This window comes from Wolffia australiana, chromosome 9 (genome assembly GCF_029677425.1).
Source record: "Wolffia australiana isolate 7733 chromosome 9, ASM2967742v1".
In the NCBI taxonomy this organism is placed as follows: Eukaryota; Viridiplantae; Streptophyta; class Magnoliopsida; order Alismatales; family Araceae; genus Wolffia; species Wolffia australiana.
The window spans coordinates 1863875-1889101 of NC_135843.1; the positions used below are offsets into that span (position 1 = coordinate 1863875).

Genomic DNA, 25227 nt, shown 5'->3' on the forward strand with positions numbered 1-25227 from the left:
AAAAGGTAACATTTAAATCACAATAAATGCAATTCAAAGATCGAGAAGAAAGTAATAAAAAATTTTAAAGAGAAAAGTCCAAAGTTATTGCGCTACACGGTGCGCATGTACCACTGAAATTGGTTAAAAAGTACAACGATGTTGTAGTGGCGTGCGAAAACAGATCGCCATGTCACACAATCATTGGATGATAACAGGCTTTTTCTAGGGCCATTGAGGCGTGTCAGCTGTATCATTTAATAGATTAAAGAATAAGAAAGAGAAAAAGATGATGACACAGCGCATGATGATGCGCCGCCACAACACAATGATTAAATAATAAAATAAATAGTACATTTAGTCTTTTTCCTTTGCACAGAGACACGTGACATTCTCGGAGTGGGCATTTATGAAAGACGAGGGATCCATACCAATAATTAAATAAATCATTATTTAATACTACAATGACAAATGTAAAATGGACGGCCAAGATTACTCCAACTTCAACGCATGATAACTAACAATCCAGAAGGCAGATTGAGCCGAAATTTTGAGGGATGCTTTGTCTTCACCCCTTATTTCAATCAAGCCCTCTGATCAATAAATATAGATGTGGATCCTTGAAAAAATCATCCTAAAACTTGCTTCGTACTCATGTGGTCTGATTGGAAGCTAGTAAGTTTCTAAGATCCATCAAGCTTGTTAGTGGGAAGAAACAATTGAGAAGAAGGGGAGCTTACATATATGATAAGGATGTATGATAAGGATGTTAGTGGAACTCATAAATCGCCATGATCTTAGTGGAACTTAAGCATATATGATAAGGATGTTTACCTCACATTGATTCTTTTCGACATCACTGTTAGCATAGATTGATTTCAACACATAACAAATTGGATCTCCTCTGTTAACTCGCAAATCATGTTGTCATTTTCAAGTCACTATCTTTTCGACTTTTCACTCATCATTTGTCAGACAACTCGCTCTTTACATTGCTTCCATACATTCTCCTAATTATCATCACTCCATCTTCAATGTCATACATTCTAAAATCCTAATTATCTCTATCTTCTTCCTACTATAATAATATTTATTATAATTCTAATTATCACAGTTTCAGGTCACATTTCTTGTTGCTCGACTTCATATTTTATATGTATATCTCATCAAGCTAAGCAATATTTAAACAATGTTAAATCCTTAATCACTGTTCCCTTTGGAGAAGATCTATAATCATCACTACCTAAACTTAAGTGAGTACATGTTTATATTTTTATTAATTAAACTCAAAAATACCATCCACATATTTAAACCTTAATTATTGAACTTATCACCTGAGCATATGGAAGCAAACAAACATGGATTTGGAAGGCTAAAGACATTGGAAACACATTTGACGAAGAGAGAGAGATAAAAGAAAGTCAACGACAGAGCAGAAGTGTTGTAGGCCTGTGATTACTAACATCTTAAATAGAGATAGCGACTTGGGTGTAAAGTTCACTGACGAGTACAAGACATCAGACGAGACAAAAATTTGTTTGCCAAACGAAAGACGGGGTGATCCAATTCACAGGCATTGGATGGCAGACAATGACAAATGGACTAAAATTCCCTTCTACATTTATTCCTGGAATCTACTGTCCTAAAATTTCAAAGCAAATAATATTTTCTTAATACTTAGGCTATTGACTTGACATCCGGGAGTGACAAAGGTATTGGGACATCAAGGGCACGAGACTTTCAGGACGATTTCCAGGCAGGACAGTTTCCAGACAGGATGGTTTTGGAGGACCCTAAAATGGGGGGAGGGACGAGGACCGAAACTGCTCCAAACCGCCTTAGCATCCTGTTCTGGGTGGTCATGCACTCTACCTGGGCATCTATAGAGAGAGAAAGAAAAACCCAGTTAGCCAATCCAATGGCTGTAACCACTGGACAGACCGGACACTGAACCAAAAGGCTGGAAGCCAAGAGAAATAAAGTAGATTAGCTTGTAGAGAGAGATAGAGATGATAAAATGATTCCCCTGCCGGTAAACACTAGTAGGGAGAGAAGAAACTGAAAGGATCCTCAACCTATCTAGGGGTAGTTTCGTCATGTTAGTCCACAGGGACGTTTTAGTCATTCAGCTATTATGTATTTCCTTTAATTAGGGATGCCCTCCCTTTAGGAGAGGGGAAGAAGAAGAAGAAGAATGAAGTAAGTGTTATTGTCTCCCTTTTCCTAGTCTAGGTCTGGTCTTGCTCTCTCTCAACGATCCCCGGCCCTCGTGATCGTCTCTACCTCACCACATCTTCAAGCAGCTCGTCCTCCGCCGATCCCTACACCTCTCTACCCCCGGAACTTCTACCTCGCCTCACACTCTACCCTCCTTCCGATACGAGCCTAGATCCAGGTTCGTATCAGAAACTAAAAAGACTAAAGAGTAAGAAGCATATAATAAGAAACCTGATGCCAGTATAAACAAGAGATAGAAGAGTTATGAGAATGGAAGTCAACGAAGGGCTAACTAAAAGTGTAAGGAAAGATAGATAGACAGAGATAAAGACTAAGACAACTCTATCCCACAAAACTAAAGAGATGTTGAGAGAGAGAGAGATACCAGGGAGGCACTATGGCGGCGGGCGGCGGCGGGGCCGCTTGGAGGACCTAGCTGAGCCACCCGGAGGATCATCCGAGTTCGTGTTCGGCCTCTTCTTGGAATCCTCAGCGACGGTACCCTTCTCTTTGGCATCACCGCCGACATCTTGGCGGAGTTTCCGCCGGAGATCATCGGCAAATCTTAACCAGATTGCTTCTCTATCTCTGCTGGGTAACTTAGAATATCTGGGATCAGAGCGGAGATGGTTCTTTGCCTCGGAGAAGGAGTTCAGGATCGTTTTCCCGCCCTCTCCCACCGTCTTCTCTGCCAACTCCACTGTTATCACCTCCGATAGCAGAGCGCGGTAGTCTCTTGCACATCTCTGGATCCGAAGATTAGAATGAGCACAATCTCTTACAGACATAGTTGATGATGATGATGGTGAGGAAAACAATATAGATTGATGAGTGAGAAAAGGTAAAATAGATATAGTTGAAAGAAAATCAGTCAAGTGGTTCACTCTGGCAAAAACTAGACGTTGTTAAGGATGATGTTGATGATGATAATGATATAGCAATGATGAAGACAGGTATGAAACAAAGAAAGAGTTGCATGACAAAGAAGGTAAGCAGTAGTTCCTTCTGATACATTTATCTCTCTCATGATGTATTTTTATTTCTTGAACCCTGCACCTTCCTTTGGTTTTGTAAGGTAAATGGTAGAAGTCAGTAACAGGGATGTACTAGATCCTGAGGATGATTGTGTTGAATTTTTTAGGCTTATTTAATTCAGAGATATGATGTGGACTATCAGATGGTTGGAGGGTATGTAAGATAACACAGGTTTTATTTCCAAGTTATCCCCTATTTTCTAATAAATGGGCCTTAAGTCCATCCCAATTAGAGTTGAGAAATCCACTCATCGTCATTGTCATTGTCTGCAACTTGAGTGACGTCGACAATTTTGTCATTGTCATCCTGGTAGCAGACAAATGACACCAGCAATTTCATCATCGTGTCCCATCGTCTAAGCGAGGTTAACGGAGGGAGAGTGATAAGATGTGATGATAAGACAAAATCCTGAGGATTGCGGTTTTGTCCTCATTACCATGTCATTGACAGAATGTCAGGAACAATGGCAACCCATCATCATCCTCTCATTATTGACTTCAGCCAACATTAGTCCTTATCGGATCCACCAGTTTGGGACCCAACTAGAAAAGCTAAAGAAACCGATATCCAAAAGAAGGGTGATATCACCTCGTAAAGACTTTTGACATGATCTCGGAACAGCTTCTCCATGTCAGCTGGGCTCAGATCAGGGTTCTTGGCACGCCCCTGCGGATCCTTTTCCAGCTTCGGCTTTGACTCTGTCCATGATGCCTGATAGAAAAGAAGATAATTATTGAAAGCTGAAACCCTAAGCACAAAAACCTAAACATAAGCAAATACCCAGAACCTAATCCCTAATAGTGAAACTGTGTGCCCTAAACCATAAGTATTAAACACTAAACCACAAAACCTCAAATGTAAAACCTCTCATCCATAAAATCATTGGATTAAAATGTAAGCATTAGAACCTAATCCAGAACAGAAGATCAATTAGTGATTCCCACAAAGCATGGGATTTTTCAACCATAAACCCTTAAACCCTAAACCCATAGCTATGTACTGTAAACACTAGGACCAAATCTTATTCAGAAGATTAATCAGAGCTCCGCACAAAAATGGGATCTGTAAACCCTAAACCCTAAAGCCGAGAGCATAAACCCTGAACTAATTGTTCTAATACAAAACACAAAAACTTAATCCTGTCCAGAAGATCAATCAGAGATCCCAGCAAACCTTTGGATCTTTGATTTTTTCCACGAGTAAAGCTTGGTAGGAAGATTCTGCCTCCTTCCTGCGAACCCGCAATCTTACAGCCTCCATTTCCTGCTCTTCTCTTTGCTTCTTCTTACGCATTTCTTCCTCCCTTTTTTTCAACTTTTCCTGATCGAGAGAACCCAAAATAAGAAGAATTATTAGAAAATAAAACAGCAAAGTAACAAGATAAATGAAAGAAGGGAAAATTGTGCATACTTGCTCTTCTATCTTAGCCTTGGCTGCAACCAGAACCTGAGCTTCTGCTGCCTTGAGCTCCGCTATGTACTCATTGAAGAAGGCCTCCCTGTCCTCGCGTTTAACATATCTATACCTAGGATCATCTCTAAAAGCATCCTTCACCTGAACATAGCGAGTATGTGAATTGATAAACCAATTGAGCTATCAATGATGAAATCAGCACGTTGACATGGAGTACGAGAAGAGGGTCAGACAGTCGAGCCCTTGATCTACTTTGTAATTTGATTCTCTTTTTTCCCTTATAATTCAGCATAATGTAGATATACTCTTAATTGAACCTATAAATAATAATGGCATTTAAAGTTGATATATGTGGTGTCGAACACCAATGGAACAGCTATTCCCAGGTCAATATTGCTAGAAACCCTAGGGTTAGCAGAATTGAACAACCACACAGATTACATTGACATTCCTGGTTTAAATACCAGGTCATGGGTACACGAATTTGGGCTAACAGCAAGGCCCATTTGTCTGGAAATAGGAAATAGTAAAAAGAGGAAATAACAAGAAATAGAAAGAGGTAAAATAAAGACAGGCTATCTCGGCTGACACCCCCCCTCAAGCTGGTAGGTAGATATTTTGCATCCCCAACTTGGAATACAGCCGATGAAATACTCCTCCGGGAACTCCTTTGGTAAGTAGATCAGCCACCTGATGAGCTGACTGAATATATTTCATTTGGATCACTCTGGCATCGATCTTCTCACGGATAAAGCGTCTGTCTATCTCGACATGCTTAGTTCTGTCATGCTGAATTGGATTGTGAGCAATATCAATAGCCGATTGTTGAACTGAGGCTGCATGGAGCTCTCTATATATATATATATATATATATCTATATCTATATCTATATCTCTCTCTCTCTCTATATCTATATCTATATCTCTCTCTCTCTCTATATCTCTCTCTCTATATCTCTCTCTCTATATCTCTCTCTCTCTATCTCTTCTTCTCTCTTTCTCCATTGTGAGTGGGCCACGTCCTATAAGTGGCCCACATGGGAGCATACATTCTATTTGAAAAATACTCTTAAGTAAAATCCCACGTGTGAACCTTTAAGTGACTCACACGTGGGACCATGTAATGGGGCCCCTTTAAAAGGCCCCAAGCCCTAGCCGCCAGATAGTGTGTTTTTGGGTCAAAGGTTTCTTTCTCTCAGGCGCCGCCCTTGGCTGGAGCATTCTTCTCTCCTACTTTTCTTCTCATTCCTCTTAAGCTAACACCGATATACTGTCACAATATAGTACCGTTGGACTATCTTGGGATATTTTGAGATCCTGTAAAATGCCTCTGATCCACAGAATTTCACAAATTCCCTTAGCCACTGCTCTAAATTCCGCTTCAGCACTGGACCGTGATACCACCTTTTGCTTCTTGCTTTGCCAAGTGATTAGGCCCCCTCCCAAAAAAGTACAATATCCGGTCGTTGACCGTCGATCCAGGACAGATCCACCATAGTCTGCATCAGTGTATGCCTCCAGTATCAGTGGTGCTCCTCTTCAAAACACTAGACCATGTCCAGCTGTACCCTTCAAATATGCAAGTACCTTAACTGCAGCCTGCATATGAGGTTCTCTGGGATGATGCATAAACTGGCTTAGCAGTCCCACTGTAAATACAATATCTGGTCTAGAATGTTGAAGATATATAAGTTTGCCAATCAACCTCTGATACTGACTTTGATCAACTAATGGTGCTTCTTCACAGAGCCCCAATTTCGAATTTGCATCAATGGGTACTGGTGATAGTTTACAGTTACTCATGCCCATTTCCTTCAAAATATCAAGTATGTATTTTCTCTGAGAAATGAATATGCCACTTGGGGAATAGGCAACTTCAATTCCCAGAAAATAACGTAGCAAGCCCAGGGATTTTGTCAAAGATTTGAGAAAGTTTCTGACTTCGAATAAAAATTTCTTCTTCATCGCTGCCAGAAACAACAATGTCGTCCACATATACAAGCAAGACAGCTACCTTTCCATTCACATTTGTTTTTACGAACAAAGTATGATCTCCATTGCTGGGTTGATATCCCATACCTTTCATAGGTTGTGAGAACTTTCCAAACCATGCTCTCGGCAACTGTTTCAAGCCATATAATGCCCTTTTTAGTTTGCATACTTGGCACTTGCAGTCAGACTGATAATATCCAGGCGGTAGATCCATATAGATCTCCTCATCTCAATCTCCGTGAAGAAATGCATTCTTAACATCATACTGATACAGTTTCCAATTCAAGTTAGCTGCCACAGCAATCAGAATACGTATCATGTTCAGCTTTGCGACTGGAGAAAATGTTTCAGTATAGTCAATCCCATATGACTGAGTATATCCCTTTGCAACTAATCGCGCTTTGTATCTTTCCAATGTACCATCAGCTCTGCATTTAATTGTATACCCATCTGCATCCTACTGCCTTTTTTCCAGGTGGTAAGATAGCAATTTCCCATGTGTTATTCTTGATCAGTGCATTCATCTCCATATCCATAGCTTCTTTCCATTGTGGACTCCTCATGGCTTCATTCACTGTCTTAGGTGTAGTGACTTCTTCAATTCCAGCAAGAAATGCTTGGTATCCGGGAGAGAGATGTGAATATTGAACAAACTGTGACATTGGGTATAGAGGAAATTGAGTACACTTTCTCTTCCCCTTTCTTACGGCAATCGGCCAACCTTGGTCAATTTCTGGCAGTACTCCATCTGTCAGAATATTTTGTGCTTCTTCAGTCTCAATTTGTATTCTCGGAATGCCCCCATTTCAGTGTTATCCTCTGCTCTCTCAGCAGAGTTATCACTCATATTTGGCTGCATGGACACCGGATCTCCAGCTTCACCAGCTTCTGTCGTCTGCATTTGGCTGTCAGATTGTTCTATGTCAACTTCCCCTGTAATTGGAGGTAACTTCATAACTGGTAATTCAATTCTCCCACCGTCTTGAACTCTGGGTTCAGGATGGTTTTCACCAGATGTGTTCCCAGATGCCCCATAATATTTTTCAGATTCATTGAAAGTAACATCTAAGGAAATAAATATTTTCTTGGATGGCGGATGATAGCACTTATAACCTTTTTGAGTTGGTGTGTACCCAACAAACACACATTTGAGAGCCTTTGGGCTGAGTTTGTCGGTAGGATTATGGATGTGAACGAAGACTGTGCATCCAAAGATGCGCGGCTTCAAGCCTGTTCTCAGTTTTACATGAGGGAAGAAATGATTCATAAGGTCTAATGGACTCTCATAACCCAATACTTTAGATGGCAGCCGATTAATTAAATGTGTAGCAGTCAACAAGGCTTCTCCCCAGAGAAACTTGGGTACTCCCTGATGAAGGAGCAAAGCTCTAGTTGTTTCTACAATATGTCCAATCTTTCTCTCTGCAACACCGTTCTGCTGTGGTGTATTAACACATGACGACTCGTGCATAATACCATTATTCTGAAAATATTCACATAGCGTTGTATTGAAGTAATCCCTGGCATTATCTGACCTGAATTTCTTGACTAGTACACCATACTGTGTCTTCACCAGAGCAACAAAATATTTAACTATATCAGCAACCTCAGACTTGTATTTTAGAAGATAAACCCATGTCAGGCGAGTACAGTCATCCACAAATATTAGGAACCATCGAGCTCCATTTAATGATGGTATGACACACGGTCCCCAGACATCGCTATGCACAAGATTAAAAGGATTAGTACTTCTTTCACTATGTTCTTCTATGTTTAGCATACTGACAGGAATCACATATAAGACTGGATAGATCCACATTACGAGCAAACACAGGAAACATTCTTCCCAATAGTTCAAATGACGGATGTCCCAAACGAGAATGAAAGAGTTTGATTTTCTCTACTATTGGAAAACTATCTTCTTCAGGGGTACTTCCTCCCTCCACCATCAGCACCACAGCAGCACCATCGTTCACGTTCAGCAAGCCATTCTTCTCTTCAATTTGTCCAGTCCTTCAGTTCAACTTCTTGTCATATACAAAACAGCCAGAGGAGTCAAGTGTTAGACTGAGTGAAGAATCTTTAACCAACTTTTGAGGAGAAATTAATTGGGCTTTAAGCATAGGAACATGCAAGACATTCTTTAGGAGTCCTAGACACTTGATCTTAACCGTTCCAATGCCAGTAACTGGGAGTGTCTCTCCTCCTGCTGTCAATACACGACGACATCCAGAACATGTAGAATACTCCACAAATTTTGAGAGGAAAGGTCTCATATGGTCAGTGGCTCCAGAATCAATTATCCACTCTGTAGATTGATGCGAATTATGGGCAACAAGAAAAGAACGCTCACCAGTGCATGTCATTGAAGTACTTGCTGGACAAACCATATTCTTCAACCTTTCCAGCTCCTCCTTGAGTATGTGGAAGTCATTAAGAGTAATATGAGAGCCATCATCTCCACTCGCATGGATGTGCTCTCCGGTAGCTGTCTCCTTGGGTGCAAGAGAATTCTCCTGTGTAATTGCAACATGAGCTTGGGTTTGTTTGGGTGGTCGACCATGTAGATCCCAACAGCTTTCCTTCTTGTGACCCTTCCTTTTACAGTACGAACATACCCACGGTTCACGGGCTTGCCAAGTGGGTTTTCCTGAATAAGACTTGGAAGTCTGGTCATTTGCTTCACGGGAATAAGACTTGGAAGACTGCAAGGGCAAGTTGTATAGCTTGCTCCAACATTTGCTTCACCAGTTGAGATATGAGATGGCTAGATACAACATTCTTCTTCAAGGGCAAGTTGTATAGCTAGCTCCAACATTGGAACTTTCTCCCTGTTGAGAATTTGACGCCGCCATGATTCATAATCTGCGTTCAACCCCATAAGAAACTTATACAGACAGTCTTTCATGGTATAATGCCGACAAGGGCAATCAGTCTCCGCAGTAGGCCTGTAAAGATCCATCTCATCCCATAGTGCTTGAAGCTCACATACATACTCCTGGACAGTTTTATCTCCTTGTTGAAGAAGCACCGTCTTTGTTACTAGTTCATAAATGCGCCAATCATTTTTGGTTTGTAGACAGCTTCTGTGGATTTTCTCCCAATTTTGCTTTGCAGTGGAAAGTAGAAGATACTTAGGAATGAGATTTCCTTGCATGCCGTTAAGAAGCCATGTTTTGACGATGGCATCTTCTGCTTTCCACGCTGCATAGCAGGGACTGGTTGACGGTAACTCCTCAATCAAATGATGATTCAGTCGTCTTCCTTCAAGCACCATTTCAACGAACTTACTCCAGTGTAGAAGATTTAACCCAGTATATTTCATGGATTCCGGTATCCCATGATTAATGAGAGCACCAGGGTATACACCAGCAGATATCTCATGTCCCTGCTGAGCGGATTGCGTATCATAAGACCCAGACTTCTCCTTTGCCATTCCCTTCAACTTCTTGACTTAATCACTAGTCGGCTCCTGGAGAGGCAGCAAGACTAGCGTAGAATACGGTCAGCAACTGAGCTGACGAAAACCACAGACAAGAACAAACACCACGATTCACGCAGTGTGATACAGCTCCTGAGAAACAAACACCAACACGAGCACAGTGGAAGAATACGAGTATGACAAGCCCTGTTGAATATTTCCTTTTTATTTCCTTTTGTACATTTGTGTCTCTCTCTACTACTATTCTCTCAATATGTACTCCCGTTAGGGAACAATGTTAACCTAATGTGAAGTTTCTTGTTTCTACTCAACCCATTGCTTCTCTCTGGGTTTCTACATGGTATCAGAGCCTGCAAGCTCGTCCACCTTCGTGGTTGTCGATCTCCAAGCTCGTCCAGCGTCCAGTTCTTGCCCTTTCTGCTTGACGACTCTTCGTCCAGGCTTCTCCAGAGATTCGGGATTTTTCCCTCGCCTTTCCAGGCTTCGCCGTGCTCATAATAACCCGGCGCCGATCCCGCTTCCTCCGTCGATCTCGTCTGCGATCACCTCAATCTGCCGTTCTCCCGCAACCAAGTCTACGACAAGATCTGCCGGCTCAAGCACAAATTCGAGCTCGCCTTGAAGATTCGGGCTTACCTCGCATAGCTCGCCGTCTCGGATTCCCCTTGTCTTGAAGGATAAGCCTCTCTCGCCATCTCGGTCTTCTCTCTGGACGGCCCTGACGGTCTTCCCTTTGGACTTCTCTTTGGACGGTCATTTGTCCAAGATTGAGCAGTCTTTCAAAGAGGCTTCTCTCGCCATCTCGGTCTTCTCTCTGGACGGTCTTCTCTTCTCTGGACGGCCCTGACGGTCTTCTCTTTGGACTTCTCTTTGGACGGTCATTTGTCCAAGATTGAGCAGCCTTTCAAAGAGGCTTCTCTTAAGGACTATATCTGTTGATGGTCGTTTTATATTCCCCTCCCCTCCCCAGGAAGAAATATCGATATTTTCTCCAACTGGCAGACGTTTGGGAAGGTTACTCTTATCGCTTTATTGGTGGACGGTCGTTACTCATTGCTCCTCAAAGGACGATTGTTCTGAAGGACTACTCGTTCATTTGCTCTCGGTGACTGTCAAGATTCTGCCTTCTTCTCAGACTTCGACTGGAGATTATTCAACCGGATATTGTCCCCATATTAAATTTTCCGGCACCACTACTTCGACTTCGGTCAATTATCTTTGTGTGGACCTATTAACTCAGATCGAACATCATTCTTGGCTGTTCTCTGGGTCGGCTATTTCAGTGGTTCTTCGGTATTCTGTGTTACCTTGGCATTCTTTAATATGGCCTCCACCGATTCTACCACTTCTACTGTCTCACTGCCACCGGAAATGAGCTCCCTACACTACTCGTTGCCACGTATGCCTACTGAATTTCGGTTCACGGGGTTGAACCTTCTTCAGTGGCGTCAGTATGTTCAAATTACGTTGAAAGGAAAACTCATGAAACATCTTGTGGACGCTCCGCCGTCTCCTACTGCTCCGCACTATGAGCATTGGCTTGATGTTGAAGGTGTAGTCCACCAGTGGCTGCTCGATAGTATCAGCCCCTCATATGCTGCTGAATTCCTATCCTTCAATTCAGCGAAGCGAAGGAGATCTGGGACGCCGCTCAAGAATCTCACTCGAAGCGAAATAACTTGGCCATTATATATGACCTCGTTACTTGCTCCACGAATTTGACTCAAGGTCCTCGCTCTGTTCGGGCCTATCATTTAGAGCTGTCGTCTCTTTGGGCTGAGTTGGACCACTACATGCCCCCCGATCCTCATTCGATTGACCGTGGATATGTTCTCCAGCTCCAGGTGTTCAAATTCCTTATGGGACTGAATCCTGAATACGAGTCTTTACGTGGCCAACTACTTCATCGGGAGAAGGTTCCCACCTTGAAGGAAGCCCTGGTGGAAGTTCAGATGGAGGAAAGCCACCTTGGCCTCTTCCATTCCGAACAATCCTCGGCGATGGCTATTAAGCAGCACGGGAGCTCCCGACCTACATCTGTTCCAGTGGCATCGCCGTATATGTCCTCTCCTAAGGTGTCATCCCCAACCATGAACTCTCCGGTCCAACAATCAGCGTCTACAGGCCATGGTGCTCCGGGTAATTCCACTATTTTCTGCAACTACTGCAAGAAGCGTGGTCATACCAAGGAGACATGTTACAAGCTCCAACGGAAGAATGCCCATCAAAGCCACTCGGTCTCTCATCTTCCTCCCCAGTCTGGGCCGGTCATGCCTCCTCCTATGTCTATCATTGAGACTTCTTTCCCATCCGGGCAGCCAACTATTGCAACTGCTGACGCCACATCCTCAAAAGTCGCCCAGCTTCGACATGATGAAATCGATCAACTTCGCCAGCTTCTTCAATCCAAATTTATGGACTCTACTTCCTTCGTTCATCAAGGTACTTCTTCTTCCTCGTCCAATGTACAGTGGATAATTGATTCTGGTGCCACCGCCCATATGACTCCTTTCTCCAAATATTTTCTTACTTACACTCCTTCCCTCTGCCCTCGTCATGTCTGTACTGCATCCGGTGCTCTCCTCCTTGTCGCCGGTGTGGGAACTGTCCAATTGAATTCCACCCTTACCCTTAGTCATGTTCTCCATGTTCCTCGTCTTACCTTGAGTCTATTATCCCTTCATCATCTTGTCCGAGATCTTGGTCACGATGTCTTTTTTACTCCTAATTCCTGCTTCTATCGTGATAAGGTGTCGGGGCAGACGACTACACTTGCTAAGGGACACGGCGGCCTCTACATTCTCCATCATCCTCCACCTGTCTCCTCTTGGGCTCCTACTCTCGGCGTAGCTCTCTCAACGACGGCGTCAGATCCTCTTTGGCTTCTTCATCGTCGCTTGGGCCATCCTTCTTTTTCTACCTTGAGACTTATGTTTCCTCGTTTATTTCGTGGACGTCCTGTGGACGGATTTGTTTGTGAATCATGTCGGTTAGCTAAACACACTCCGACCATGTATCCTCCATCAGATCTGTCTTCACGTTCGACGTCTCCTCTCTCTCTCATTCACAGTGATCTATGGGGGCCGGCTCCTGTCCCGAGTGTTTCGGGTGCTCGTTATTTGGTCATTTTTGTGGATGATTTCACTCGCGTTACATGGGCTTACCTTCTCAAAAATAAATCCGATCTCTCCCAAACTGTCATCTCTTTCCATGCTTTAATCCAAACTCAATTTTCTACCTCCTTCCAACGCTTCCGCTCGGATAATGCCCGTGATTACGTTAATTCCACCCTCTCCACCTTCTTCACCTCCCATGGCATCGTCCATGAAACTTCTTGTCCATACACTCCTCAACAAAATGGGCTTGCGGAACGAAAGTTTCGCCATATCTTTGACACCGCTCGTTCCCTTCTTCTTAACATGGACATGCCTAAATTTTTCTGGGGTGAGGCCTCTCTCACTGCCGACCATCTCATCAACCGTCTCCCCTCTCGTGTCCTCTCTCATGTTTCCCCTATTGATGCTCTCCACCACGCCTACCCCATGGTTTCCTTGAAAACTAATCTCCCTCCCCGGATCTTTGGGTGCACCTGCTACGTCCCTAATCGTCATCCTACTCGGGACAAGCTAGATGCTAAGGCGCTCAAATGTGTCTTTGTGGGTTACTCCTCTCATCAAAAAGGGTATAAATGCTATCATCCTTCTATTACTCACTTCATTGTCAGCAAAGATGTCACTTTTGACGAATCCACCCCTTTCTATGCTTCTTCTTCGTCTTCCTCTTCTTCCTCTTCTCCTTCATGTGCTGACTCCCTGGATTTTCTTGTACCACTTCCACCTTTCTCCTTATCCCCACTCCCTGCACCATCTTCAACTCCTTCTCCTCCCTTGGTTCCTCCCTCTAAATTTGATGGCACTACATACCATCGCCGTCCACGTTCCCTCTTGCCTGTTCTTGCCCCGACACCTCCGTCGTTATCCAATCCTAAACCGACCCCCCCTCCTTCGAATGCTGATCTTCCCATTGCCCTCCGCAAAGCCACTCGCCAATGCACCTCCACTCCTTTATACCCGTTAGCCAATTACCTTTCTTCCCCTCGCCTCTCTCCATCTTACCGTGCTCTTCTTACCCGTCTCGATTCCATTCCCATTCCGAAGACTGGGGCTGACGCATTGGCCTCCCCTGATTGGCTACGTGCTATGGACGAAGAGTTAGCTGCTTTGGATAAAAACCAAACATGGGATCTGGTGTCGTTACCTTCTGGCAAACACTTGGTTGGATGTCGATGGGTTTTCACCGTCAAATATCAGTCCGATGGTACTCTTGAGAGGTACAAGGCACGTCTTGTGGCTAAGGGCTATACCCAACAATTCGGTGTTGATTATTTAGAGACATTTGCTCCCGTGGCCAAGATGAACACGGTTCGTCTTCTTCTCGCTCTTGCGGCCCACCACAATTGGCCTCTTCAGCAATTCGATGTCAAGAATGCCTTTCTTCACGGCGACCTCCATGAGGAAGTTTATATGTCCCTGCCTCCTGGCTATGTGTCCCCTCCCTCGGCACCTCCCTTGGTGTGTCGTCTTAAGAAGGCACTTTATGGCTTGAAACAATCTCCTCGGGCTGGGTTTGGCCGCTTTACGCTCTCTATGACCTCCTTTGGTTACTCTCACTGCAATGGTGACCATACCCTTTTTTACCGTCATTCCCTGTCCGGGGGAGTCACCATCCTTCTCGTGTACGTGGATGACATTATTGTTACGGGGAATGATTCGCAGGCCGCTGCTCAATTGGCGACTCACCTTGCTAGTGAGCTTGATATTAAACATCTTGGTGTACTTCGATACTTTCTTGGCATTGAAGTCGCCTACTCTTCAACTGGGATTTTCCTATGCCAACGGAAATATCTTACTGACCTTCTTCAAGAACTTGGCAAGGCGGACTCTAAACCTCTTCCTACTCCCATTGACGCAAACCATCGGCTCTCTCTAGGGATCACGAAGAGGCTGTCGATCAAGGACGGTATCAACGCTTGGTGGGAAAGCTACTCTATCTCGCTCACACCCGTCAGGACATTACTTATGCTGTTGGCGTCTTAAGTCAATTTATACATTCACCAAAGGCCTGTCATATGCATGCTGTCAACCGTGTACTTCGTTATCTCAAAGGTACCGTTGGTCTCGGTCTTCAATTCAAGCGTAAAGGTGGCCTTCAGTTAGATGTCTATATTGATGTGGATTATGCTGGCTCTCATGTTGATCGTCGCTCTACCACGGGTTACTGCACGTTCCTTGGGGGGAATATTATCACTTGGCGAAGCAAGAAACAATCTGTTGTCTCCCGCTCTAGTGCTGAGGCTGAGTTTCGTGCTCTGGCACAAGGCATATGCGAGGCATTATGGATCACCAACCTTCTCACAGAGTTGAAGCTGTCGTGTGATCAACCTACTCAACTATTTTGTGATGACAAGTCGGCTATCAGCATCGCCCATGATCCGGTACAACATGATCGTACGAAACATGTCAAAGTGGATCGTCACTTTATCAAAGAGAAGCTCGAGTCCCGACAATTTTACATATCACATGTTCCCTCTGCCCAGCAGTTGGCTCATATCTTTACCAAAGGCCTGTCCGCTCCGCGTTTCCAAGAATTGTGCGGCAAACTGGGCATGGATGATATCCACTCGCCAGTTTGAGTGGGACTGTTGAATATTTCCTTTTTATTTCCTTTTGTACCCCTGTGTCTCTCTCTCTACTACAATTCTCTCAATATGTACTCCCGTTAGGGAACAATGTTAACCTAATGTGAAGTTTCTTGTTTCTACTCAACCCATTGCTTCTCTCTGGGTTTCTACAAGCCCGGAGCAGCTTCTGGATGTCGACCTAGATCGTAGATCAAGAATGTGGATGCTCCGAACGTTCTTCACTGGAAAATGCTTCTGAGATCAGGAATACCAGCAGACCACGGACGATCAGAACGACCAAGGTCAAGACAGACTGAGGTCAACCACCAGAACGACCAAGATCTTCAATGAACAAGAAACAAAAGCGCTTCTCTTCAAGCTTCCCGCTCGAAGAACCAGACCGTAGTCTTCTTGAACTCCCTTGACCTCACAACAAATGCTCTGATACCATGTCGAAACCCTAGGGTTAGCAGAATTGAACAACCACACAGATTACATTGACATGCCTGGTTTAAATACCAGGTCATGGGTACAGGAATTTGGGCTAACAGCAGGGCCCATTAGTCTGGAAATAGGAAATAGTAAAAAGAGGAAATAACAAGAAATAGAAAGAGGTAAAATAAAGACAGGCTATCTCGGCTGACATGTTGCTTACTCTAGACCAACGACTTGATGCAGTAATTGTTGATTCCTCACTAAGCATTGACATAAAATCTGCACGCAGAGATTGAACCTTCTCCTCGGCCAACTTCTTCAGAGATGAAATCCTGCAATGTAAAACCGTAAATTGTAGAAAATCTATCATACTTGTCCCTATCATTTCGTACAATGACTTCTCGGGAAGACAAATTCAGTACACAAACCTTTCGTTCAGAAAAATCTCTCTTTCCTTGCGTCCTAGTGCCAAGAATCTCGGATCTTCTCCCCATTTCTTTTTGAAAGCCTGATAGTCTGTCTTAAGGTCGATGTCCTGTCATACCGAAACAGGTCAGAGGAAGAGAAAAATATAGGCCAAAAGAAGATTTTTAAACAGGGCGTATTGACCTCTGAGGCTTCATCCAGCAACTGTTTAAAACCATCAATCATAGCCTTTTGTGCAGCTCGTTTTTCTTTACGCTCCTCTTCAGCTCGCGTACGCACATAGTGCTCGAAAAGAGATCTTCTAACGGAATGACTTTGAACAGCCTTCAATCAAATAACAATTTGAGATTATTAAGACATGGAATGACAAAAGCTCATTTTTGAGACAGAGCAAACCTTTACAAAACTGATAGGAAAAAACAAGTTTGACGTCATGAACGAGATGCAGGGCGAGAGTTTGACGGGATGGACACTGCCGAGACCAGATGACGAAGAGGCTGTCAGAGTGGACGTCGCCAAGGAGGCGGGGTACCAACGGGTGGATGTCCCCAAATAGGAGTTCCGACATGATGGATGTTGCCACAGAGGGATTCCGGGGGAATGATGTTGCCGGCATGACTCATGACAGTCTGGAAGTCCTAGATGAAACAACTAACCAAATAATCCTTGTCTGCCCTCCAACTAGGAGGGCTACATCTTTCTAGGAGAATAGGGGAAAATGGATAAAAAGGATAAAAATACCCTTAGTGGACTTAATGACACAGTGAAGTATATCAGAAACCCTTGTTTACTAGGAAACTCGTTTATTATACTAAATGATAGGAACCTTGATTTTAGTACCTAATGGGGAAGCGGGAAGAGGGGTCAATCACAGGATCAGGGATTGACCAAGGACAAGCTGTATGGCAATTCAGTGAAAAAGAGACGATTGCAAGGGCAGGAGATTGTAGAGGATCAAAGGGACAGAGATGTACGAGAGAAGCGATTGAGAACTAGGGTTTAGGACGCGACAACATCATCAACCCTTGTTGATGCTAACTGGCCTGCTTGACAATGAAGATGATGTAGAGGGAGAATTTCATAAACTAAGAACTGCTGACTGTGACAATGATGTTGATGCCGAGTTGCATTGACTTCATTGGCATATCGCAACTAACATCAACATCACACATCACCGTCATCAGAATGTGCAGAGCCCTACAGGAACAAAACTTCATTGGAACTTATGTTAGCATTCTTTGCTGCCCTTGTGAAAGGAGAGCAGAACTATATATAGGAAAACATGAACGAAAGGAATGACCAAAATGTCCAATGCAGAAGGTACCATTGGACACAAGATCTTATCAACAATGTAAAATGCAGGCACCATAACAAAACAAACCTTAAAACGTGGATCAAATATTATCTTAGGAAGTTCCTTCTCCCATTTTGAGAATGGTGCTATACCTCGTTCTTTAAGCATTTCCTGAAAATCAATGGGGTCAGGATAAGTCTCCAGAGTCAGCTGCAAGGCTAAACTTAAGACTCATTGTGACTCCGTGGGTAATCGAAACAAATTATCCTTCAACTTTCAACCCATCTTGCACATAAAAAGGAATAATCAAGAAAGATTGAGTAGAAGAGGGATTCAGTCAACAACATCGACAGGAGCACCTTGAACTGGACAAAAGACTCTTCTTTTGAGGGGCCATTATCTTCGTCATCAGAATCTGAGGATGAGTCTGAAACGTTGGAATCTCGATTGCTGTCCTTTATTTTGTCTTTGATACTTTCACTTTGTTGACTCTTGACTACCGTATCAACAGTCCCAGGACCAGCCTGATCAACTGAAGCTGAGACAGAAGGAAGCAGTGAGGATGTGACAGGAGAGCTGGCATCATGAAGCTTCCTTTTGATTAAATCTAGCGCAGATGACAAAATCAGGGGAACAGATTTTGAAGAAGCCACATCACGGCCAACTGCTTGGGCAGATCCACTGTCTTTTTCTATACTTGGATCTTGAGTAAAGATTGAAGTGTTTTTTGCCGGATCACTCTCTTGATTCTTTCTCTGCTCCACTATCTCCGCTGGAATTTGCCAACTGCTCACCTGGATAAAAAGAAACGGTAGTCGTTCAATAAGCCCGGAAACAGAAAAACTAAGTGACCGGGAATAGCACGATAACAGAAAAATTATTACATGATCCTCTATCCCCAAGGGTACCTAAGGCATTTTAGCCCATTAGGGGCACTTGAGTTTTTTTTTTGAAAGAATTAAGGGGCACTTGAGTCATCTGATGTTTAGGTTAGACTGCTTCCTTTTCCTATAAATATGTGTAGCCCTCCCTTGAGAAGAGCAGTCAAGACTAAGGTAAGATCGGCCTCTTGGCTCACTATCTTGATCCTCCATGTCTCGGTCTCCTCCCCATGAACATCCAGCAATCCTCCATCCACGCGATCGTCTCACCGGATCTTCAGCCAGCTCCCCTCCAATCTGATCCCTAACCCTGCCGTTTGGTTCTCTTCTTGTCTCCGACGATCCCTGTCCATGCGATCGTCAACCCTCCACTGCACCATCAGGCGGCTCGTCCCTGGTCGATCCCTGCCTCCTCTGTTCAACCCCTCCTAACAGGAAATCTCTTATCCCAGGAACTTCTATGTTGTCTCGCCCTCTACTTCCCTCCCAATACAAACCTAGATCGAGGTTCTTATCAAATTATCAACCTTGATTAAACCCGGAAACTTCATAGCCTTGGGATGCATAGCGAAAAATTAGCAACATAAACCACATTATTCTTAAAATGGGTTTTTAAGCCAATTTGGTGACTGAACATAGAAAACAACAGATATAACTGTTATAACCAGGGGAACTACCATAGTTTTTTGTATTCACGTTCCATAAAGAGAGGGCAAAGAACCTAAGTCTTCATTAGATTTTAGTTATTCCCTTCGAGAAAAATGATTACGACCAAGGTTCCCGACCCCTTATACAGGGATGGGAACTAAGAAGAAAATTCACAAATAGACTCTAGTTTTAACATCTGTAGGACATCCCAACTCAACCCTCGTGTATCAAACTAAAAACTGATTTAAGGCACCCCAAATTTTCTTCCTTGAACAGGAAGAATAGGAAAACCACCAAGGTTTCGCCAAAGTTTACAAAAGTAGAGAGTAAGCAAATTATTGATCTTTGTGAGAACTGCATCATAAGATTACCATTTAAGCTCACTGAACGTGTGGAACCTTCTGAGAAATTCGAGAATTAAACGTGTGAAACATCCAAAGAAACTTCGATGGCAAATAATAATCGATGCTGCAAGTGCAATTACATTTGGTTACCCATGCCCCAGAGGTTTCCCCAAAGGTTGTTTTCCCCCAGGTGGATAATAGTCTGATAAAAGAATTATCAATGATCAGTTCATACAAAATACCTTTGTTTTGCTATTATAGTAATACTTTTTGCCATCATTTGTTGTGACAAGTGTCCAATCAGTTCCAGCCAACTTTTCCCTGCACAGGATTGATATTTTAAAAATCAAACATCCACGGAAACGGTATAAAATCACACAAAGACATGAACTTTGGCCAACATACTTTTGGTGTATTTTGGTGTATGATAATCAAGACTAATACTTTTGGTGCATGAAAAAAACTTGCAAAAAAATCACTTCAAGCCAAAGTAACAATTTGGGCATTAAGCCACCAAGAAATCAAGGATTGGACAAATCAGAGTAGGGTAAATACTTTTGAGAATAAAATTCCATTCCCAAGAAAGAAACCAAATGAGATAAGCATGTGGCATGAAAAGCCTAAACCAGACGGCAAACAGATCTTTGACGATGAGCATTAATCCATGAGAAAAAGGTCAATCATTCATATGGAAAACACAGTAGACCAATAAGACGTGACGCCTAAGTTAATCGAGTAAAAATGGAAGAGTTCATACAGTGCCAACGGTGCCTTTGAGATAAGAAACTATGTGCAATGAATATGCATAAAATGCAGCCTTAAGCATACGTAAAAGCTGGCACGACATCCGCTTTTATTATGAAATGCGTTCAATTTGGAGTGAAATTGATATAAAGAATAAAGATAATTGAATGTCAGAGCTCTCTCATGAAACCAACTCTCTCGACCACTCAGCTGCCACACAGGTGGTCTAGCGTTTTTCCAGAAAGAACATCCACTATTTCAACAACACCATGTATAAATGCAGGTTACATACTGAATGGGCCAGGCATAATCTGACCCCATATTGGCGGATCCAGTTAGGACATTGACAAATACAAAAAGATGAGGTTGTAAAGAGACACAAAAATGGGAAATTGCAAAACAAAATAAGCTAACACGCCATCTATCAGTGAAACATGCCACTATAGAAATTATACACTTATGATTCTTTTTCAGTCCAAAGTAGACAACAAGAACTTATAACTAAACAATGAAACAGAAAACTACTAGATGTACAACATGAAGCCAAAAAAAAATGAGGATACAAGTCGTAGAAGCATTCACAATTTGTACACGACAGTTAAATTTGAGAATAGAATCGATCCTACCAGAAACTCAGCAAGCATACCATGAAACTGGAGCTGGATGAGCATCAGCTTTCCCTGGCTGGATAATAATCAAAGAGTAAGTAAGCTTTTGGAAAATTTTCAACACATTAACTTTATGGGATTAAGGATAATCCAGAGGATTTACCTCTCCTTTGAAACATGAGGGTTTTTCATATGTTGACTTGCCCGTGATTGAATTATAGTAGTACAAAACACCTGTATCCGTTCTGTGACACGTCCATGCATCAGATTCTTCTTTTTTAGAAGAATCAATGTTTTTGTTCGAGGATTCTGTATAACGGTCTGCACCTGATTCACCATTGACAAGGGTCTATAAGACAAGAAATGGAAAGCCATATGCTAGTGTTTATCAAAAGACTTGGGCATCAAAGCAAACATGTCCAGAGCTTAAGAGCAAGCATGTACGGAGCTTATCAAATAATCAACCGATCAGCTGAACTTCAAAAGAAACTGATAGGGTCCCTACGGTGTCCTATCAGCGAACAGAGAAAAGTCAACATGAGACCCCACTGACTTTAACGCAGGAAAGCCACCCATCGTTCTTGAACTCACTATGGGGTATAATTACCATGTATGAGCCTCTGACAGAGTTAGTCAATTAATGTCTTTCTTTGGAATCTCTCTCTCACTCTCCCAGAGGTTGGTCGCTGCATTCGGTGGACTACATCCAGAATTACTGTTTATGGCAGTCCTTGATTTCTCTTCTCCCGTCTTGCCTCTTTAACTTCTTGATTATGATAGAGAACCTACCGGCCTATATCAAAATCCCGCCATCCCAGTTCTCTCTATCCCTCTCTCGGTTGCCCTTGCATTTACACTCGACGACCCAATAGCCCGCAACAGACTTCAAATCCCAGAACAGATCTCTGGTCTCTGCATCAGTTGAATAAAATCTAGGTACAATATAAACAGGCTAAGGTCGACCATAGAAATGTGAGAGACCTTGATGTAGGTCTCTATTGGAGGAGTGATTCTTCAAACAGTTACCAATATAAAGAGCACGACAAAAAGTTAACAAGAGAAAAGAAGAAGACAACAGAAGCACAGTGAGACTCATTTTTCTTTTTTCCAAGGCAGGCCCAGATCAGCGCCTGTACCTCTTAGGGAGCATCCCCCAGACCTATTGGCCCTTCTACTGAGACTCTTTTAATCTTCCTCTTCCTTCTTTTCTTTCCAAATCGGTCAAGCCAACTACATCTCTTTAAAAACATGAGAATCCTTACCAAAGTTCAACAGAGCAGTACATAACATTCCAGGACGGATGACAAGCGGAACCGAGTGAAACTTAATCCCCTATCAGTCATCCGTTCTGACCTTGAAACCAAAAACAGAAGAAAATCTCTTCCCGCCTTCTGTTCCGTCCCAATCTGTACCGTTCTGTCATGTTCCCTTCTGTTATGTTTCGTCATTGGATACTGGTCAATTAGTCTAGTTTCATAATTTTCATCAGTCTGTTCCGTCTAGAGCCTCAGAGAGGAAACAAAACAGAACTACAGGCACTAAGATGGATCACATAACGAAATTCTTTTCAGGCCCCTTTCAAAAGTCCCATTCTGTAGTCCATGGTCCACCAACGAACCTTAGTTGTACATAATCCACTTACAAAAGCTGGACTTTAAGGGAAAAAAGGAAAACTGAATTACCACCAACCGGAAGAGCTGCGTGTGGTCTGAAATCCTTCCCTGCCTGAACAAGTTCATTAGCCGATCCCCGTAGTCCTGCAGAAGAAACAGGCCCAGAAATCCCAGGAGGTTGCAAAAACGGAGGAGATGGAGCAAAAGCAGGAAGAGCACCAGGGTATGGCAAGAATGGAGAAAACTGAGCGTTTCCTGGGTGAGAAGGATGCGACCAAAGAGCCTGAGGTAAAGGCTGAGGACTTAAGGATGGAAAAGCAATAAAATTCTGGTGATTGGTATTTGGAGGATTTGATGTTATTGCAGGAACAAGGTTTTGAGGTGCTGAAATGATAGACTGAAAGACGGGTCTTGACAAAGATGGGTCCACTTTTGTCGGCTGAAGAGGCAGAGTAACAGGCAAAGTACTAGAATCCAACCTAGGGACAGCCGTTATTTGAGTAGAGGGAGCATTTATAGTCGGCGGTGGAGGTATGTTTGTGGATGGTGCGGATGCTGAAATGCCTGCTGAAGAATTGATGGTAGAAGACTCGGTTACAGCTGGACCTGAAGTATTCTATCACAATTCAGATCCAAATGAAAAGAAAAAAAGAAAATTAGCTTAAGAAATCACGTCATTTGCTAAAACCGAAATAGTGTAGTTTGAAAGGCTTACAGAGGAAGGCTTAAATTGCTGGTTCATAGCTGGATTTACATTAGTCGGCGGCAAGATGTTATACGAAAAAGAAGGTCTATGCAATGGCGCTTGGCCAGGAGCTTGTGGCTGGAGTGGTGATGGCCATGGCGGGGCTGTGACCTTTTTAACAAGGAAAAAGTTTAAATAGGAATGGAAAAAATTAACCATTTAAATTAGACATTTTCTAAACTGCCTGCGTCAAATAAAAATAAAAAACTCAAAACTTACGGGAGGAGGGAGCAATGGACGAGGGTTTGCTCCTGGAAATAGGTCATTGCTGTCATTTCCCCTTGGATTTGGAGAGGATTTGACTTCAACAGACAACAGTTTAATAGTTTCAGATGAACTTGAAGGCGGGTCAGAAGAAGTAGAACTCTGGGGAAGCAGACCGGCATTAGAGCCCTGAAGAGATTGACTGGATTGTACAGAAGGAATGGCAATAGTCTCTCTCTCCAGGACAATCGAATCTTTCAAGTCTTGCACTGTCTGATCAGGGGATGACATACCGTTTTAATCTTGCAGGGAGTACAATAAGAAAAAATTTAGTAATTTTTTTAAAACGAAGTCTTCAATTAAACATAAATGTCCAGAACGCACAGCCTCAACTAGCAACATCAATTAAATAATATGCTCACGAGCTCCTGACATTCATAATTGCAGAGAACTATAAACCCTAGTAAAAAACTGAGACTCTAAACTCTATCGCGAGAAAATATATATATTGGATTGCATATTAAAAAAGTTCTAAATCATTCCGGACAATCACAACCCAAATCGAATAATTAATCACAAACGCAAAGCTAAAGAAGAACGTGATTTACAAAGCTGAATCATTGCTCTTCCACACCCCGACCAGAAGCCTATCTGGATTCCTCGAAAATCCTCGGAAACAGATTGACCGCAATCATACTAGGTCATCTAATGAATAATTAGCCCCAGCTTACCCAATAGATTGAATGAAAAATACCCTAAAACAGAGTACAAAATTACTTTCCTACGGTAGAAATTTCAAGAACAGAAGGTCTCTATGCACCTACATCAATCTTTCTGCGCTGTGACTTACGAAAAAGGCACGGAGTAATAAAAAAATTGAAATTTTTTTTCGAAAAAAAAGAAAACGAAACAAGGGAAAGCGCAGACCAATCTGAACTCGCCAGGAATGAGATAAGCAACCCTTCACGCTAAAAATCAGAGTTTTGCACCTTCGCCGGGAACCCAATTTCCAATATCGAGTAGACCGAAGCAGCGACTGTTGGAGAAGCAGGAAGTAGTCGCGTACTTCAAATACGCTCTCCAACTAGCCAGCCTTTATATAGTGAGATCAAGTGACAATCAGAGAGAGAGAAAGATGGAAAAAGGAGAGAGGAGAGAGGAGAGAGAGAGAGAGAGGAGAAATAGAAAGAGGAGAGAAAAATAAGAGAGAAAGGAGAAATAGAAAGAGGAGAGAGAGAGAGAAGAAATAGAAAGATGAGACATGAAGGAGAGAGAGAGAGGAGAAATATAAAGAGGAGAGAGAGAGAGAGAAGAAATAGAAAGATGAGACATGAAGGAGAGAGAGAGGAGAAATATAAAGAGGAGAGAGAGAGAGAGAAGAAATAGAAAGATTAGACATGGAGAGAGATAAGGAGAAATATAAAGAGGAGACAGAGAGGAGAAATAGAAAGATGAGACATAAAGGAGAGAGAGAGAGAGGAGAAATATAAAGAGGAGAGAGAGAGAGAGAGAGAGAGAGAAGAAATAG

At 42.8% G+C, this 25227-nt stretch overlaps 1 protein-coding gene across 4 annotated transcripts; it reads right to left on the reverse strand.

The window, feature by feature from the left end:
* Window positions 1-24834, reverse strand: PRP40C (pre-mRNA-processing protein 40C). Of its 4 annotated transcripts, none has more exons than XM_078580659.1 (17): window positions 24627-24834; window positions 23715-24001; window positions 23466-23606; window positions 22820-23366; window positions 21301-21464; window positions 21176-21213; window positions 20028-20106; window positions 18272-18706; window positions 18000-18083; window positions 16802-16942; window positions 16621-16727; window positions 16413-16524; window positions 4642-4785; window positions 4405-4551; window positions 3820-3942; window positions 2582-2942; window positions 1-227 (listed from the first exon to the last, which is right to left on the reverse strand). In XM_078580659.1, the coding sequence occupies exons 2-16, from the start codon at window positions 23988-23990 to the stop codon at window positions 2592-2594; spliced, it is 2889 nt and encodes a 962-aa protein (XP_078436785.1). In that variant the 5' UTR covers window positions 23991-24001; window positions 24627-24834; the 3' UTR covers window positions 1-227; window positions 2582-2591. The 4 variants fall into 4 exon arrangements, with proteins under 4 accessions (XP_078436785.1, XP_078436784.1, XP_078436786.1 ...); XM_078580658.1 differs by lacking the exon at window positions 1-227 and adding an exon at window positions 1419-1859; XM_078580660.1 differs by lacking the exon at window positions 1-227 and having other exon boundaries at window positions 2399-2942; window positions 23715-23797; window positions 23876-24001.
* Between the last annotated feature and the right edge of the window lie 393 nt (window positions 24835-25227).

Bases quoted from the DNA above. Each gene is read 5' to 3' on its own strand.
- PRP40C (XM_078580659.1), bottom strand. From the start codon at position 23,990: ATGTCATCCCCTGATCAGACAGTGCAAGACTTGAAAGATTCGATTGTC. The intron at 21,465-22,819 runs GTAATTCAGTTT...ATGGTGAATCAG, and splicing joins CGCAGCTCTTCCGGTTGGTG to GTGCAGACCGTTATACAGAA. The intron at 18,707-20,027 runs GTATTTTGTATG...CTTTTTATCCAG, and splicing joins ACTATAATAGCAAAACAAAG to GTGAGCAGTTGGCAAATTCC.